The sequence below is a fragment of the Anguilla rostrata genome, chromosome 3 (genome assembly GCF_018555375.3).
Source record: "Anguilla rostrata isolate EN2019 chromosome 3, ASM1855537v3, whole genome shotgun sequence".
Lineage (NCBI taxonomy): Eukaryota > Metazoa > Chordata > Actinopteri > Anguilliformes > Anguillidae > Anguilla > Anguilla rostrata.
This window is the reverse complement of record NC_057935.1, coordinates 63,350,642-63,366,777: the sequence shown is the minus strand read 5'-3', so window position 1 is coordinate 63,366,777 and position 16,136 is coordinate 63,350,642. Positions and strand designations below refer to the sequence as shown.

Below are 16,136 nucleotides of genomic sequence, written 5' to 3'. Positions count from 1 at the left end.
GGAGAAGTGCTTTTGGGGCACTGGGCAGGAGGAGTGATTTGGAATTTGCAGCATACTGTCTATGCGATTAGGACTCGGACTCCTTTTTCTTCTGATGGCCAGGGGCTCCCTGTGGTTAAATACTGGCTTCCCTTGTCTGTTTATCAGACCTGGCTGGGTCATGTGATTATTTTATCATAGTGCTGGGCTGTTTCAGCACCTGATCAGTGAAAACCGTTTTGTAAATGGAGCCATTTTGAGATGTCTTTGTTGCTTTGAGGTTGACTTTGTTTTAAGGCGAATGTTTCTTTACATGCTTGCTTGCTTGCTTTCCCCGCATGTTTGTTTGTTGTGGGAATTCAATGCTGGGTTTTCTAAGTGCTTTTTGTCCCTCTCAGGTGTCCATACCTGGCGGTGCACCTGTCCCCTGCCATCCCAGTCTTCGCGATCCTGCTCTTCCTGTTTGTCATGGCCATGCTGCTGAGGACCAGCTTCAGTGACCCGGGGGTGCTGCCCCGCGCCCTGCCCGACGAGGCCACCTTCATCGAGATGGAGATCGGTAGGCCGACCCTTTGAGGTCCTTAACTTAACGCCACCCTCGCCCCCCTCTCGAAAAACCCAGCCGAGTTCTGCAGGAACGGGAGGGGTGAATGTGCGGGAGGTGTCATTACACTCAAACCCCACACGTCTCCACCTGCAGGGAATAGTGCAACAAAACCACCCCCCACCCCCCCACACACACACCAAAATAAATTATTGTTCGGTGAGGGTGCAGCCCAAAGCTGTTCACTTATTTATGTCTGTTACGCTTTAAGTTTATTAAGGCTGCCCAGACTGCTCATCCGTGAGCTCTGTGCTTGTAGTTCCCCTGCGTTGTGCTCAGATTTTCTTCCTGGCAACGCACTCATTATTTTTACCTCACCTGGCTTTTCATTGGCCTCCTGTGTTCATGACTTTGACAGACTCACAGATGCCATTGGACTGTCCTCTTTTTTCTTTGTGTGATTAGAGAACTTAAACTCTAATGATGGACTAATGACACTGGTCGGCAGACAGACTGTGTGTGACCATCCCATTGCCATATACGTTACAGGATTCTTTAATGAATTGGACTGTCCTGCACAGTTAATTTTGTCTCCCTTTCTGTCTGGCTGGCTTTAATGTGTTTTATCCTCTGCTGTATTTAATGGAGGTTTTCTGGTGCATGAGCCTCTGGCACATTTCTCCACAGTGAGCCAGTGTGTGACTGGCAGACCTGCAGGCGAGTGTGTATCGGCTGTGGGTCTGGGTTCGCTCTGCACCTCCCCCTACACCTCCACTCCCCCCCCCCCCTCCCGATTTGTGCACAGCCAGTGTCTGGAGCTAAGATTCATAGTGCCCTTCAAGCGTCCCCTTCCTGTTTGATTATGGATGGAGAGTGGAGGATGGGGGGATGGTCAGGGGTCCAGATGATGTAGGAGCTTCGGGTGTAATGAATTCTCCTGCAGGTGGTCGGCTGAGAGCTCTCCAGGCACTGCCTGTTTGTCATTGCCGTGACTTCAGCCCTTACTGCACGAGGCCCCCGAGGCTGGTTCTTCTGAAGGACGGCAAACCCCGCAGAGTCCTGTGTGGTGAATTCACAGCATCGTTGTGATGCCTCTCTCCCTCTTTGGCCCTATCTCTTTCCTTTAAACGCACCAACAAGAATTCTATGGTGCCGACAACAAGAATTCTATGGTGCCCACAGCCAGCAAGTGGAGGGTATGCACTCAGATCTTCAAAAAGTGAATGAGTGAATGAATAAATAGATAAATAATGATGAATTGGTAAATATATAGGCAACAAACATTCAAACACTTCTTGTGTTTTTAAGAGCAAGGGTTCCCAGCCCTGGTACTTTATGGATGTTGAGTACACAGGTTATAATTGTTAATTACACAGTTAAGTCAGCTCACTTTGATTCTTCACCTACGTTCTTTGCCGAGAATAAAGAGGCCCTTTGGCTGTTTTCTAGTGTTGACAACTGCTAGTTAAAAAGAGAAGAGCCTGGCAGGTTGGGTTCAGGGACTGCGTCTGCATTTTTTTTCCTTGTGACGTTTTTTTTTTTTGTTATCGTCGTTCTTGATTAACAGGTTTCAACCCTGACTGCCTTGCCGTAGGCAGGTCCTCAGGCTCTGGGAAGCACGAATTGAGAGGCAGGTGTGTATGTTTGTGTGTGTGTGTGCGCGTGTGTATGTGTGCGTGCATCTGTGTGTGTATGTGTGTGTGTGTTTGTGTGTGTGTGTGTGTGTGTGTGTCCATGCGTGTGTGTGTGTGTGTATGTGTGCGAGTGTGTGTGTGTGTATGTGTGTGTGTGTTTGTGTGTGTGTGTGTGTGTGTCCATGCGTGTGTGTGTGTATGTGTGCGAGCGTGTGTGTGTGTGTGTCCATGCGTGTGTGTGTGTGTGTGTGTCTCCTCTTAGCGTGGGTGAGGAGGTGGGGCTGGCCTGGTGATGGAACGCCAGCTGTTCCGGCTGCTTCTCACATCCGTGTGCTAAGCGCTGCGGTTCAGGAGCTGTGCTAATCGGATGAGACCTCTTCCTGGAATGCCAGACAGCAGCGGCGTTGGGCAAACACCAGTCCCCGCTCAGGGAAGCACCCTGTTCTGCCGGGTGTTGTCGGCCATTTTTTATTCAATATATTACTCCTTTTTTTTAATCTGAGTTTTAGATTAGGTTACATAAAACGATTCCCCACTCCCCCTAATTAAACATATCTGTAAATTCACTATTCCGTTTTCAATTGCGTTCTTCATGACAAAAAGCTGTGACCCTGGCGGTTATCTCATTCAGCAAACATATACTTACCGCTTTTTCATTTCGTGTTTTTTTTCCACTCTCGAGAGCCGGAAAGTAATAACGGACCAACTAATAATCTTCATCATCCATAAGCAAACTTCACTTGGATATAATTTGGTGCTTGTTGCCATTGTGTGCTTTTTCCTTTCCAAGTGGGTAGTGAGTGGGGCTCCCTCACCCGGCTGTTAAGTTAGATAACTGCTTATATAGTGCAGTTTTTATTTCCCCTTCTGTGCTTCTGACTTTTTGGAGCCACCTTGGTTTGGTTTTGCACTGTAGACTTGGTATCTCTACCTTAGCAGTAATACAAACATCCAAAGGAGAAGTTAACTACCCAATGAGAGGATTCAATATGTGGTCAATGCACCAGATCAGTTGCAGAATGATTTAATTTCCTGAATTCGATATTCTACTGGTTGAGCATCTTGAGAACAAGATTCTTGATCATGAGGCCTCAGCTGCAATATTCAACCGCTAGAATTTCAGTAACTGGTTAGTGTAGTGGGTGTAGCTCGGTTAGTTCACTAGTAAGCACAGCGTAGCTTGTAGCTTGTTACTCTCTGGCAACCCTCAGGTTTAAAAAATAAAGAGGTTGCATGGGGAAATTTCGCCTTTAGCTGACTGGTAACAGATTCTTCAGAATCTTTGGGCAAGTGAGAGGCTCCGGTTCGAATCTCACCTTGGACCTCTAACTCGTTACCTTGTGACCTGCATCAGCATCCTAGAAAAAATGGTTGTTGGGGAGTTTCAAATGGAGGGGGAGTCAAAGGGGTGTGAGTGCAGTGGGAGTAGGGCAGCTAGGTCGCTAGCAAAGCACAGTGAGGTGCAGTAAAGCGAAGGCCTCGTAACAGGTTACCGTGACAACACTCTGGCGATGCAACCCTCGTATTTAAAAATAACAATGTTACCTTTAACTAGGGGCAAATTCAGCCTTCAGCTAACTGGCAGTGTGTTTGTCTTTGCGGCCTCTGGGCGAGTAAGAGGCCCGGGTTCAAATCCCACCTCGGGCAAATTTGTAACTGGTTTACATTAGCGTGCGTTGAGATGCATGTCAAAGATGAGGAGTGTGGGGGTGACGGAGTCTTCAGATCATTCAGGGAGAGACAGTTGGTGACTGTATGTCATAACCACAGCGATTGAACACTTTAAAAACTGGGTTAACGTGCTGGTCTCACGCCCCATGTTTTGTTACACTGTCTCTGCATTGAGGACAAGTAATCTTCAGACGGAAGCTTAACTTCACTCTCTCTCTGTCAGTTGCCATGGCGACTGCTGTTTGGGTGTGGGGTTGAAAGTCCATGCTTTGATCATACTTGCACAAACAGCTTGGGTGTGTGAATAATTAGATTTACTCAGCCTGGCTTTTCTCTGCTGCATGTTTCAAACTAAAATACTCTCAAGGCTTTGTTGTCTGCAAATGGTTTAAAGATTTCAAATGGAAAATATAAATAATTCACATGCTTATTTAAACAGACTATTTCAGGGAAAGGTCAGTTCGTCTTCTCAGAAGTGTGAATGCAAGTTCACTGAAATATCAGAAATAACACTGTAATGGGGGTAACATACAGTAACATCTGACACAGTGAAGAGAACTCACTGATGAATGATAATAACAAGCTGGTGTGATGATGGACCATCATAAACAAATGTAGTCACTACAGTAGACAGAATGCCCTAGAGCAGAGCTGCTCAGCCCTGTTCCTGGAGGTCTACCATCCTGTAGGTTTTCATTTCAACCCTGGCGCACCTGATTCTGAATAATTAGCAGCTCGACAAGATCTGTAGCTTTTGAACGAGGTGTGCTTCGTCACGGTTGGATTGAAAACCTGCGGGATGGTAGATATCCAGGAACAGGGTTGGGCAGCCCTGCCCCTAGAGTGGCTTCCCTGATGTCCGTGAGGTTCGGTCGCGTCTGGATTATTTGCTTTACCGAAGCCCGTCATCCTTCTTGGCTTCCTCGCTGTGTAAAAATGAATCAGCTGTGTGTGCTGGAGTGCGCAGTTAACCCTGCGGTGTTTATGTGGGTCGCCCCGGCGCGGGAGGCGGTGTCGCGGCCTGGTCTGAAGCGTCCCGTTTGTTTTCGGATTCCTCAGAGGCAGCCAACGGGAACGTCCCGACGGGCCAGCGGCCCCCTCCGCGGATCAGGAACGTCCAGATCAACGGGCAGATCGTGAAGCTCAAGTACTGCTACACCTGCAAGATCTTCCGCCCTCCGCGCGCCTCCCACTGCAGCATCTGCGATAACTGCGTGGGTGAGTGTGTGGGAAGGCCACGGCGGCGCCTCCATCCTCTTCCTCACCGAACTCTCTGCGCATGCCATTGTAATTTATGTCACTTCAGATCAAAAAGTCATCAACTGCCAAGACGTTTTCACAAGAGGTTTTTGTTCGGTGTGAACTACTGAGTTTTAGAACTGTGGGCTGCAGTTATCTCCAAAATTCAACATGTCAAATACAGTAGTAATTTACTTTGTTATCCATTGTTTTGATGTGGGCTATGGAGTCTTCACTCAGTAATATTCCAACCTTTTTTGTGGGGGGGAGGGGGGGCATTCTCATCTTGTTGAGTGGTCTGTGAACTGGCCTTAAGAGGGAAAATATAATCATATTCACATGCAGTTGTATATACAGGTACATGGTAAATAATGCAGGTGGAGGAAAATGATATACTTGCACACTTTTTAATGGAAATATACTGAACTCACTATGCCACATCATTTTTAAAGTTCTAAGCAAACAAAAGTATTTAATTTCAGGTATAATATTTTTAAATTGTATTCTTATATCTGAGTCTATATCCTGGCTTCATCTAAATTAATAAATGACTCCCCTATAATAAAGAGGATTCATTATTTTAGAGAAATATGAACACTGATGAAATGTGGATATCTGGCTCCATCTGTGTTCACCTGTGTGTGTAATTTCTGGGTGACGAGAGATTGGAGATGAATGGCCACGGGGTCCGATTGAATGTTCGGCTTCTTATGTGTTCACCCGTGGCTTTGATTGCTGATTGAAGTGTCCTTTGCTTCATTTGAAAGGCGATTTGAGTAAATTAGCTCTGATTTGATGACACACAGGAGCAGCAGAAATGGACACGATTATAAAACAAACCTGCCACGATCAGTCCAGACAAAAGAGTGTCTATCTTGGGTAAAAATATGCTGTCCGTCTGTCTGCGTAATGCTGGCTCAGAATGACTCAGCAGCTGAAGCAGGCTTGCTTTTAACAAACCGTGCCTCTGGTCCTCCTGGCTGTACATCCAGACAAGAATCATTTGCTGTCATGGAAAAATGCATATGCACAGTACCATGCCATTTAGGTATAGCATCAGTGTTTTTTTTTTTAACCTGGTTGATTTTGATTGGCTTCTCAAGCTCCTGTTTAAGTAACCCAGTGTTATCTCTTTTTTCGGGAGCATGTGCAAAAGATTTTAATAAAATAATGAGCCTGCACTCTAGGATTTGTGTATAATGAATACATTGTGAAATTCCATCCCGGTTATATGTGATGAGCTGTGGCGTACAAGGTTTCATGCTGCTGCCTGGCACAGCATTGTGGCGTACCCCTCAAAGTCTCCATCCTGGCTCTTCTCCAGGGAGAGGAAACGGAGAGGGGCAGTGCGCAGTTATATTTAGCCCAGACAATTTAGGAAAAGGGGCACTTTCTCCCCTGCCTTTGAAAACGACACTGGTGCTCTTGGCCGCGTTTTTTTTGCAATTTCTTTTGCAAAGGACATTTTGATGGGCACACTTTGACATGTGATTGACACATCCCTGTGTTTCCCCTCCCCCCCTCCTTCTCTTTATCTCCCCAGATCGCTTTGACCATCACTGCCCATGGGTGGGCAACTGCGTTGGCAAGAGGAACTACCGCTACTTCTACCTGTTCACCCTGTCGCTATCCCTGCTCACCATCTACATCTTCACTTTCGACATCGTCCACGTAGTGCTGCGTGAGTGACCTCCTGGGGGAGCATCTGTAGGGAGGGGTGTGGCCTGTGCTTAGAGGGTGTGTGGTGGGTGGGGCTTCCTTAGGAACATGGCTTGCACCTGGGGGGGAAAGGCCTACGATGGATTTATGTGAGGGCGTGGCCTGTGCTTGGGGTGTCATGGCCTGGGAGGAGCTTCCAGGTGTTAAATGTGTCTCCTTCAAGCAGCGGCAGTCAGGGTGCTGTATATTTGCAGCTATATACTTGTTAGCATGTAGCAATACTCTCCTGACTCCTTCCTGACAGTGGTTCCCAGGACTGCACTGATCGTGGGTAGAGAGGGAGTGACAAATGTAAAGATTGTGATGCTTATTTAGGGTTTTTTTTTAGGCGTTCTGGTCACTAGTTACGGCCATTGAAAGACACAAGCTGAAGTGAAATATATATTACTGAAGAGGCATTTTCTATAAGTCCAATTGTACCAGGGGCCTAGTGCAGGCCCTTTTAACCAGTTCTGTGCTATAAATGCCCACAGGAAAGTGCTTGCGTTTCATCTACCCCCAATTTTGTTCTAATGCAAAGCAAACGGCATGAGAAGACCAAAGCTGTTGTTACTATGGTGCTTCATCAACCCTAAGCTCGAGATCTTGATTAAGAGAACAGCCTCTTTCCATTTAACCTCTAATTTGCATCTCCCTACAGAAGGACACAGAGTGGTGAATAAGGTGTCTTTGTTTGATAGTGCGTGCGTGTGTGTGCTCGGGTGTGTATGCACGTGCGTCGGTGTCTCCACGCTGACGACGTGTCTTTGGCCTGCAGGTTCGGTGGACTCCGGGTTCGTGAGCACCATTCGGGACACTCCTGGAACATATCCTTTCAGCAGGGCTTTTGGTGTAGGTTCCCCCTCTGTGTGAGAGGGGCGCGAGGGGCTAACTGCCACAGCTGCGTGGGTCAGAATGAGCCAGTGGCGTAAGTAACTGAAAGCCTGGCCACATTAAAGACTGCACTGAAGAAAAAAAAAAAAGGATGACCGGGCCCCATTAGAGATGCAACAATGTAAAATGAGTGCTCGGAAGTGCCCTGTGGTCCAGACTGAACGCTGGCTTCCTGTGCCGGCTGTGGCTAGCTGCTGTTGGATGGTTCCATTCGGCTCAATTCAATTTTATTTGTATAGCGCTTTTCACTGAGGTTACGAAGACACTTTACGGTGGGAATGCAAAAGAAAATTGGGTAAAAAAAAGACCCAGGGCCGACCCCCCCCCCAAAAAGCAAGCAATTGAAAAAAAAAACTCCCCAGTGGGAAGAAAAACACTGAACTGGTGGCAAGTAAAAATTACTCCCTGACAGGAAGAAATCTTAAAGAGGAACCTGGTTATAGAAGGGGAGGCCATGCTCCACTGGCCGGCTAGGTGTAATACTTAAAATGGATTAGTGCTTAGTTGGATGTGGCATTGTGGGAAGGATGCTTTCAGCTGGTCTGGGTAGTGGCAGTGCAGCTCAGCTGGGCGCTCACAGATTCAACGGAGGTGATGACTGACTTCTTCTTCTTCTCCACCTCCTGCTCCTCTACCTCCTCCTTCTTCTTGTTCTGCTTTTTCTCTTCCTGCTTATCCTTCTTCCCCTTCTTTGCCTCCTCCTCCTCCTCCTTCTCCTCCTCCTCCTCCAAGTAAAATATGGATAAAAGTGTAAAATGGCCCTTTAATCTGGAGTTTTATTAGCATTGTTAAAGTCCTCCATGGCTTCTGTTGTTGTTCCCTTGACCCACCTCCCTGTACTGTGCTGGAGGTGCTGGTGTGCTTCTTCACCCTGTGGTCTGTGGTGGGACTGACTGGCTTCCACACCTACCTGATCTCCCTCAACCAGACCACCAACGAGGATGTGAGTAATTCCCAGCATACTCTCTGTGTTGTTTGCTATTTACACTGCACGGCAGACTCTGTCCTCTGGGCAGCATTTCAAACCTTGGCGTCCCGTGACTGGGGGGGGGGGGGGATAAACACAAGGACTGGCACGTACGCATTTGCATGCGGCATAAGTACAGCAGTGAAATCAGAGGTGGGTATGTTTAACTATGGTCTGGCTCCTACTTTACCTGACTGATTTATTTATCACTCCTGTCCCTCCTCGGCACTTGGCCTTCTGGAAGCACAAGGCTGTGTGCACAGGAACACACTACATGTGCAGACCAGCGACTGTTTGCCTGTCTGATTCCTTGCCTCTCTGATCAGGCTAATAATAGAAGCATCAATACCTGCTGGGCTTGTTTGCTTGCCAAACATGGGCCAGCGTGTAGCTTGTTTGGAGGAAGAGAGGGCACCTTCCGGCTCGTGTGGTTGGCCTGGTTCCTCTAAGAATGCCACAGTGGACTGCTGTAGGAGGTTATGGCAAAGGCTTCCCTTCCCCATTACTTCCTGCCCTTCTAGAAGCTTCTAAATGACCATGGGCCTTACTTGTTGTCTTTAAACATTAAAAGTGGACTTGAATAAAATATATGAATAGACTGAAGTTGTTCTGCCTAAGTCAGTGTCTGCTTAAGGTGTGTCCTAATTTCCATAAGTATGTGGCCTAATTTGCAAAATAACAAAGCCGTTCTCACCATAATCACATACTATTGGAGTTGTTTATTTTATATAAAGGGCCTTTATACTGATGTAGTATGACAAAAAAAATGATGACAGCAGTGTCAAAAGAAAATAACTCATCAGCAAGGCTCAATATTCAATAAATTTAGCGGTGCAAAAGACCAAAGAGGAACCACAGAATAAAAGACAACCCTCCCCCCCCAGGCGCAAGTCTGCAACTGTCGACTAATCAAGAAGGCCAAAGTCCAGACACACTGCTGATCATCACACTAGCGCAGCCTTTATCGTGTTATTGATTAAATTGTGCACTCGCTATCAGGCGAAGGCCCACAGTCCACTAGGCAGACTCCTGCAGGCAGGGTCTCAGGGCTTCGTCAGGCTCAGGCTGTTGTGCGAATAAAGACAAGAATCTAGTTTAGTTTAGTTTACAGGCATTTAGCAGATGCTCTTATCCAGAGCGACTTACATTGTATCCAGTTATACAGCTGGATATATACCGGAGCAATGCAGGTTAAGTACCTTGCTCAAGGGTACAACGGCAGTGTCCTACCGGGGAATCAAACCTGCAACCTTTAGGTTACAAGACCAACTCCTTAGCCATTATACTACACTGCCGCCCATCTATTGTGCCGGCCCGGGAGTTTTATGCTCTCCTTCAGTCTGGACGATGTAAAGTTGACCGCACACTTGCACACATTACATCACTCATTGAGAACCAATGGTCCAATTTGTCAATTTTGCTGTAAATTTGCTGATGATTGCAAATGTGGTAGATTGTTCCTTATCGTATGTTTCAGTAATTGTGTGTTCATTAAAAGAAGAAACAGATTTTTCTGTGGATAAATTTACTGATTATGCCAAAGATAAATTTACTTCTGAAGCATTTTCACACTTGTTCGTTAAACGCACTGTGAAGTTGGTCACACCCCATCTGGCTGTTAGTTAGTGGAAACTGCTTAGAATTCAGCTCAATATGAAATAAACCAACCTAAAAGACTTTTATAAAGACATATATAGCATAGAAAGGGTTTACAGCCTGTACATTAGCTGCAAGCTGTCAACGAACCTGTTTCAATTAAAAAACGGTAACAACATGATCTGGAACATACACTTAAAATTTTCTTTTTAAGTGTATGTTCCAGAGAGGTTTGTTTATTTGACAAATGAGCCTGACTCTACTTGCCTTGACTGCATTTCTGCAACCAGGAACCTCTAAATCCCTCACAAGATCCTTTTTGTAGGTCAGCTCTAACCTAGGGGGAATGACATCTAAAAAAGAAACTGTGCTTTTGAATAAGGTATAAGAACAGAGAAATGCGTTCAGTAAGACTGTTTCTCGCGCTATTTGTCCAATATTTGGCTTTGTGTGGTTTATAGAAAGTGTTGTGTGTGTTGCTGGTCTTTTTTCTTCTGAGTAATGGGTTGGTCTTTGTCCTACAGATCAAGGGCTCATGGTCCGGGAAGAATCGGGTCCAGAACCCCTACAGTCACAGGAATTTTGGGAAGAACTGCTGTGAGGTTCTGTGTGGACCTGTCTATCCCAGGTAAGACCTTTTCCTCTCCCTCTCTCTCTTTCTCTCTCCCTCACTCACTCTCCCCCTCTCTCTCTCTCCTTCCCTCCCCTACCGTCTCTCATCCTTTCCTCCTCCCCTTTTCTCACACTCTCTCTCTCTCTCTTTCCGTCCCCTTGTGTCTGTTCCTGCCTCTGGTTCCGTGGCTGTGATGTCATAGCAATAGAGATGTAGATTTAGTTATGTTGCTTCTCTCTCTCCCCCCCCCCCCCTTTTTGGTAGTGTGCTGAACCAACGAGAGCTGCTGCAGGAGGAGGCAGCCGGCCCCGCTGTCCCGGCCGCGCCCGAAACCTCCGCCGGCGCGGGTGGTCCTGAGTCTTCGACCACGGTAAGCCCGCCCGCATTCCTGCCCCACTACGGCTGCTCCGCATCGGGCACGAGAGCTTTCGAGAAGGCTGCCAAATACAGCACGCTGTACCGTAAAGGCGCACGTATCGGAAAAACACAAATCAATTTTCCGAGCCAAGGGCAAAGAGGGGGGAAGTGAAGAGGGAAAGCGGTGCCTTAAAGATGCAGGAGAGCATCCAGAGAGATGGCCTTTGGGGATGGAATCTATATTAAAATGGCCGGTTCAGATATAGTGGTACTTTCATTTTTTTCCTGCATGTGCACAAAAAAACAAAAAACATTGTATGTCCAAAAATGGGATCTATGAATATCATCTCTTTGGAGCAGTATTATAGAGTGTGCATGTCATAAGGCTAAACGGTGATAGGTTGGAACATGTGTATCCTCCTGAAGTGGCCAGGAAATACACAGATGTTGAGGAAGTGGTCCCACCTGTAGACAAAGTAAATGCAGAAATGGATGCAGAAACAGGAACCACATGAGTGGTATTATTAATGTGCTTTTTCAGTTCCTTTTTTTTTTGCCTGTGGAGGATCTCTTTGAAGTTCCATAATAGAAAAAAAGTGCATCATTCGCTTGATAAATCACGAAACGTACTTAACTTTGTACAGATATCTATACGGTTTTGGGTTTTGCGCAACAACGCGATTCTCGTGACTTATTTGCGTTTGTCGCTCGACAGAAAACCACGGCTCCACTCATTCCCAACGAGCACACTCCTGAGGACGCCAGGCCCAGCATCGCTGCCCCGCCCGAGAGGAGCTCCTCCCCCGGGGAAGAGAAACCGCCCGCTCCCCAGGACCCGGCATCTTCTTCTTCATCATCATCGCCGTCGCGCGAGACGGACCCTGCGCAGGCCAAGGAGAAAACCCAGTAGCTGCGCCGCGGCGAAGAAGACCAGTATTACTCTGAATTTAAAAAAAACGCACTCTCCTCGAGGGAGGTCGAGCCGAACCTTTTGAGAACGGACGTCTGGAAACGCGCGAGTGCCGTCTTATTAAAAACCGGCGGACCGAGCCCCGCGCCCTGCATTCCCCCGAGCGCGCAGGAGTGAGAGCCCCTCTTTGTACTGTCCGCCATTTCGGTGGAGTGCAGGCCCGCACTTGAGTGTCGTTCTCGGGAGAGCGCCGGGGGGGGGGGGGGCTGCGTGAGCACCTGCGCCCTCACCTGCGCCCTCACCTGCCTACACTTTGCATGGAGAAACCACAAAGGGCAGCAACATCCTCAGACTGCAAATCTGCTAATCCAGGAGCCTCTTGCTTACTGCCGCCCAGATGGCAGTTATGTTATGGATTTGATTCGTATTTTCTTTTTTTTTGCATTTTGATGAAATGTCAATTAACTCCATCCACCCCCACACCCCCCCCCCCCACACTCCCAGTGTCATAATATCTCACTGACAGTCCCTTCAGATTTGTGCAATTTTTGTAAGTTGTGTAATTAACAGTGTTCTGTTTCTCCAGTGCTTTGCAACCCCTATGCAATTAAGAGAACGATTGGCACAAAAGACATTTGTTTGAAGGAGGAAATGGGGGCAGTTGGTGGTGTGGTGTGGTGTGGCTGTTTGATTGTACAACTAACTTTGATCTGGAAACGGCAAAAAGAGAGTTGGTCATATCTGTCTCCCTTTCAGCGCTGTGGTGGCCCATTTAGAGATTCCATTTCCCTTTTCCCTGGTTCACTTCAACAGACAACAGTCTATCTGACCTGGTATTGCAACTCTGTTGTGCACTTGTTTCTTCAGCTGGTTCTCTGTTCTGCTCTTTCTCTTTCTTTCTGTTTCTCTCTCTAATTCTCTCACTCTCTCTCTTTCTCTCTCTGTCTCTCTCTTTGTATCTCTCTGTCTGTCTGTCTCTCTTTCTCTCTCTCTCCCTATCTCTGTCTCTCTCTTTGTATCTCTCTCTCTGTCTGTCTCTCTCTCTCTCTCTCTCTCTCGCTGTTCTTGCTTCACTTCGTCAGCTTTCGGTAAGGGGAAGGGGAACTCCCCCTTGCTCGTCCACATTCCTGGGGCCCTGTCGGGGTTAGGGGCAGGTTGTGAGCCGTGGGTGGTTCTCCGTGTGTTGGGAGCGGAGGCCCGGTTGGCTGTAGACGGCAGACGCTGGTAACTGTGCCTTATCCTAAAGCTGCACTAGCCCATGCAAACTACGGCTGTCCGCAGTGGTGCCCATTGACGTCATTTCTTGGTAGCCGTCCAAAATTGCCGAGGTGTGGTAAAAATAAACGAAAATCTTTGACCATTTTATATACCAGGAAGATGCAGTGGAGCAAAAAATAAAAAAAGAATTAACTGATATAAAATAAAGCCATGATTTTAATGTACATATGGGGAGGATGGAGTCTAAAACTGCTTTGATTCTTAAGAAGGGGGGGGGGGGTGCTGCTACCCTGTGCTTTAATGTCAGTGTTCGTGTCGTCAGGTTTTTGGCCAGGTTTTCACTGTTTCAGGAATAGAAGGCCTCACAGTTTTGTGCCAGAACTTTCTCTCAGATGTCTTCGCTGAAATCACCTGCTCTCACTGTCTTGTATCCTTTTGTACTATAACTCTGGCTATGAGCGTTTTGTCTTTCTTCACCAGGGGTTTTCTTTTTGCTTTTCTCTTTTTCTTTCATTCTCAGCTTGAGGCTGCGTAGCTGAAATGATGGATTTTCTATGGCTGTCTCATTATCAGGACGGATATGTGAGAGTTGGAGTTCTTTTGTTTCACATCCCTCTCACACATCGGCTCATTTCATGCTATATTGAGGAGCTGATTGTAGAGCCTGTTAGCGCTTGTCAGTCACTTGTTGACAGCTACAGATTGGAAATTGGATTTTGTGAAATGAAATGATTTGACACTAGCAGGACGGTTTGGGTAGGTGGGGGTGGGTTAAAGACACCAGAAATTGATGTAGCATTGCCCGGGGAAGGGAAAAATTTGGGAAGGGCATGAGTGTCTCGTTGCGCACTGGGGACACCCTCTGGTCAGACAGGCACACACAGTGCCTTCACAGGCTGTATACTGAGGTTCCTCTGACTCTGCGTCTGTGTGAGCTTACCTGGAGTGAAGAGATACAGTGGCTGATAGGACATGTTTTGGAGGAGGGCATGTGTCTGTCTGTGCTCCCCTGAATTGACCATGGAGGTTGCATGGATGAGCGTGAACATGCATACAATTGATCGTTCCAAATTGGGAGAAAATAGGGGTGAAATTTTACATTTTTAAACAAAACATAGACCAAGAGATGACACACTGTGTCACCTGCATATGCGTTAGAGTGCCATAACTGCTGAATCGATGGATCGGGCCACCAAGGACCAAGGTGCAGCGTCCTGCTGTAGGGACCAGTTCCACTTTAAGACTGATTGGTGTCAAGACCCCCTCACGCGGGGGGATCTCCTGCATGTCTCATGGTGTTAAAGTGTTGATGTTCCGAGTGTGAATAGGATGGTGGCTTCATGAATGCTCAAGATGGTGGTTTTATGTAATTTGAAAGGCAGTGGTGTTATAATTGTTGAGGATGGAGTGTGGGTGCTCTGTCCACATCCTTGGCCAAAAGTGACACATCCTACCCAGTGTCCCACAAAAACAAAATAAAAAAATACATAGTGGCAGGTGGACAGCAACGCACCCAGCTAGAGCACTGCATTCCCATTGCCTTTCTGTTGTGTTACAGCAACATGTCTGCTTCCATGCAACATTATGGCAACATTTCAGCAGGACTGAAGTTTTGACTCCTAACCCTGTTTTGGTCACATCAGCAACATTAAAGAAACAATAGTTTATTGTACTTTGAGGCTCTGAATCCCACGATGATTATTAGAGTCTTGGGTCCAAGGTAGGTTGTCGCAGCTACAGGTGACAGCTGTCGTTTTTAGGAATATTTCATGATGGCATTATAGCAGGTGCAGGGGCAAGGCAAAAACGGAACCCTAATTTTTTTTTCAGAAATCAATGCTGATCGTACTACTCACTCACCTGAATGAGTAGAATGAAAATTCACACAAAAGGGACGTACAGCAAAAGACTGGATCAAGGTGTGCACGGTTATGAGGGAAAACCTTGCTGTTGTGCTGTCTGTAGATGTGTTTCCCTGAGAGCTTTATTGCATAATGGAAGGCCTTTTCATGTAATTGGTACTGTAACTCCCTGTCTGGCTTACCTTGTTTAAAATGTTTTTCCAGTAATCTACCTGCCCTTAAATGACTAGCTCTTAAATAATATGTATAAAAATGATCTACTTTTTAACAGGAAGAACTGTTGAGCAGGAAGTGCCGAACTCAGGAGCTGATAGCGGTTGTATTTTGACCCGCTTCACTTGATTGTCCGATTTATGGAATTTGATGAACAGTCTGAGGGTAATCGCTCTAATGTGACATTACTGACTTTAAAACAAAGCAGGGATTGCTACTATTGATTGTGGATTTAAAGGAGAGCAATGATGAGAGAAACAGAGAGGAAAATACTTGTGAACGTTGAGGTTGCCTTGGTCAGTGGCCACACTGAAACTTCAGTGAGGCTTGGTAAACCTTGAACTTTTCCAGCTAGTGACAGATTCGGGCATATGTATGGGCATACAATTCTCATTTAAGATAATGGAGGGATGTGTAATTGCTTATATTATGAAATCATATGAAGGAGAAAGCCTTTAGTGTCAGTCAAAAAAGGTTTGAATATATAAATACAGTATATGATATATACATGTATGGTCTCACTGATGGAGATGAATTTAGGTTCACTTTGCTTTGTAATAACACTGTGATTCTGTATTGTTCTTCTTATTTACTTCCCACTTCTTTTTCCATAAGGAGTCAATGTGTGTTAATAAAAAGAAAACTTGTCTTAACATCGAACTCTCGCGTGGTATTGTATTCAATTGAGCATTAAAATGTGAAAAAATGTCTGTGTTATTACACTGTACCTACTGTATGGTG

The 16,136-nt window shown here is 46.4% G+C and overlaps 1 protein-coding gene across 2 annotated transcripts in view; it reads left to right on the top strand.

Moving 5' to 3' along the window:
* Nucleotides 1-16,055, top strand: part of zdhhc9 (zinc finger DHHC-type palmitoyltransferase 9) — a 30,048-nt gene extending 13,993 nt beyond the window's left edge. For both annotated transcript variants that reach the window (XM_064329282.1, XM_064329281.1), the window contains 8 exons: nucleotides 378-538; nucleotides 4,888-5,046; nucleotides 6,611-6,748; nucleotides 7,544-7,582; nucleotides 8,490-8,602; nucleotides 10,747-10,850; nucleotides 11,100-11,205; nucleotides 11,908-16,055. In XM_064329282.1, coding sequence (XP_064185352.1) covers nucleotides 378-538; nucleotides 4,888-5,046; nucleotides 6,611-6,748; nucleotides 7,544-7,582; nucleotides 8,490-8,602; nucleotides 10,747-10,850; nucleotides 11,100-11,205; nucleotides 11,908-12,102 — 1,015 coding nt within the window. In that variant the 3' untranslated portion in view covers nucleotides 12,103-16,055. The remainder of the gene's footprint in view (nucleotides 1-377; nucleotides 539-4,887; nucleotides 5,047-6,610; nucleotides 6,749-7,543; nucleotides 7,583-8,489; nucleotides 8,603-10,746; nucleotides 10,851-11,099; nucleotides 11,206-11,907) is intronic.
* Nucleotides 16,056-16,136: the final 81 nt, after the last annotated feature.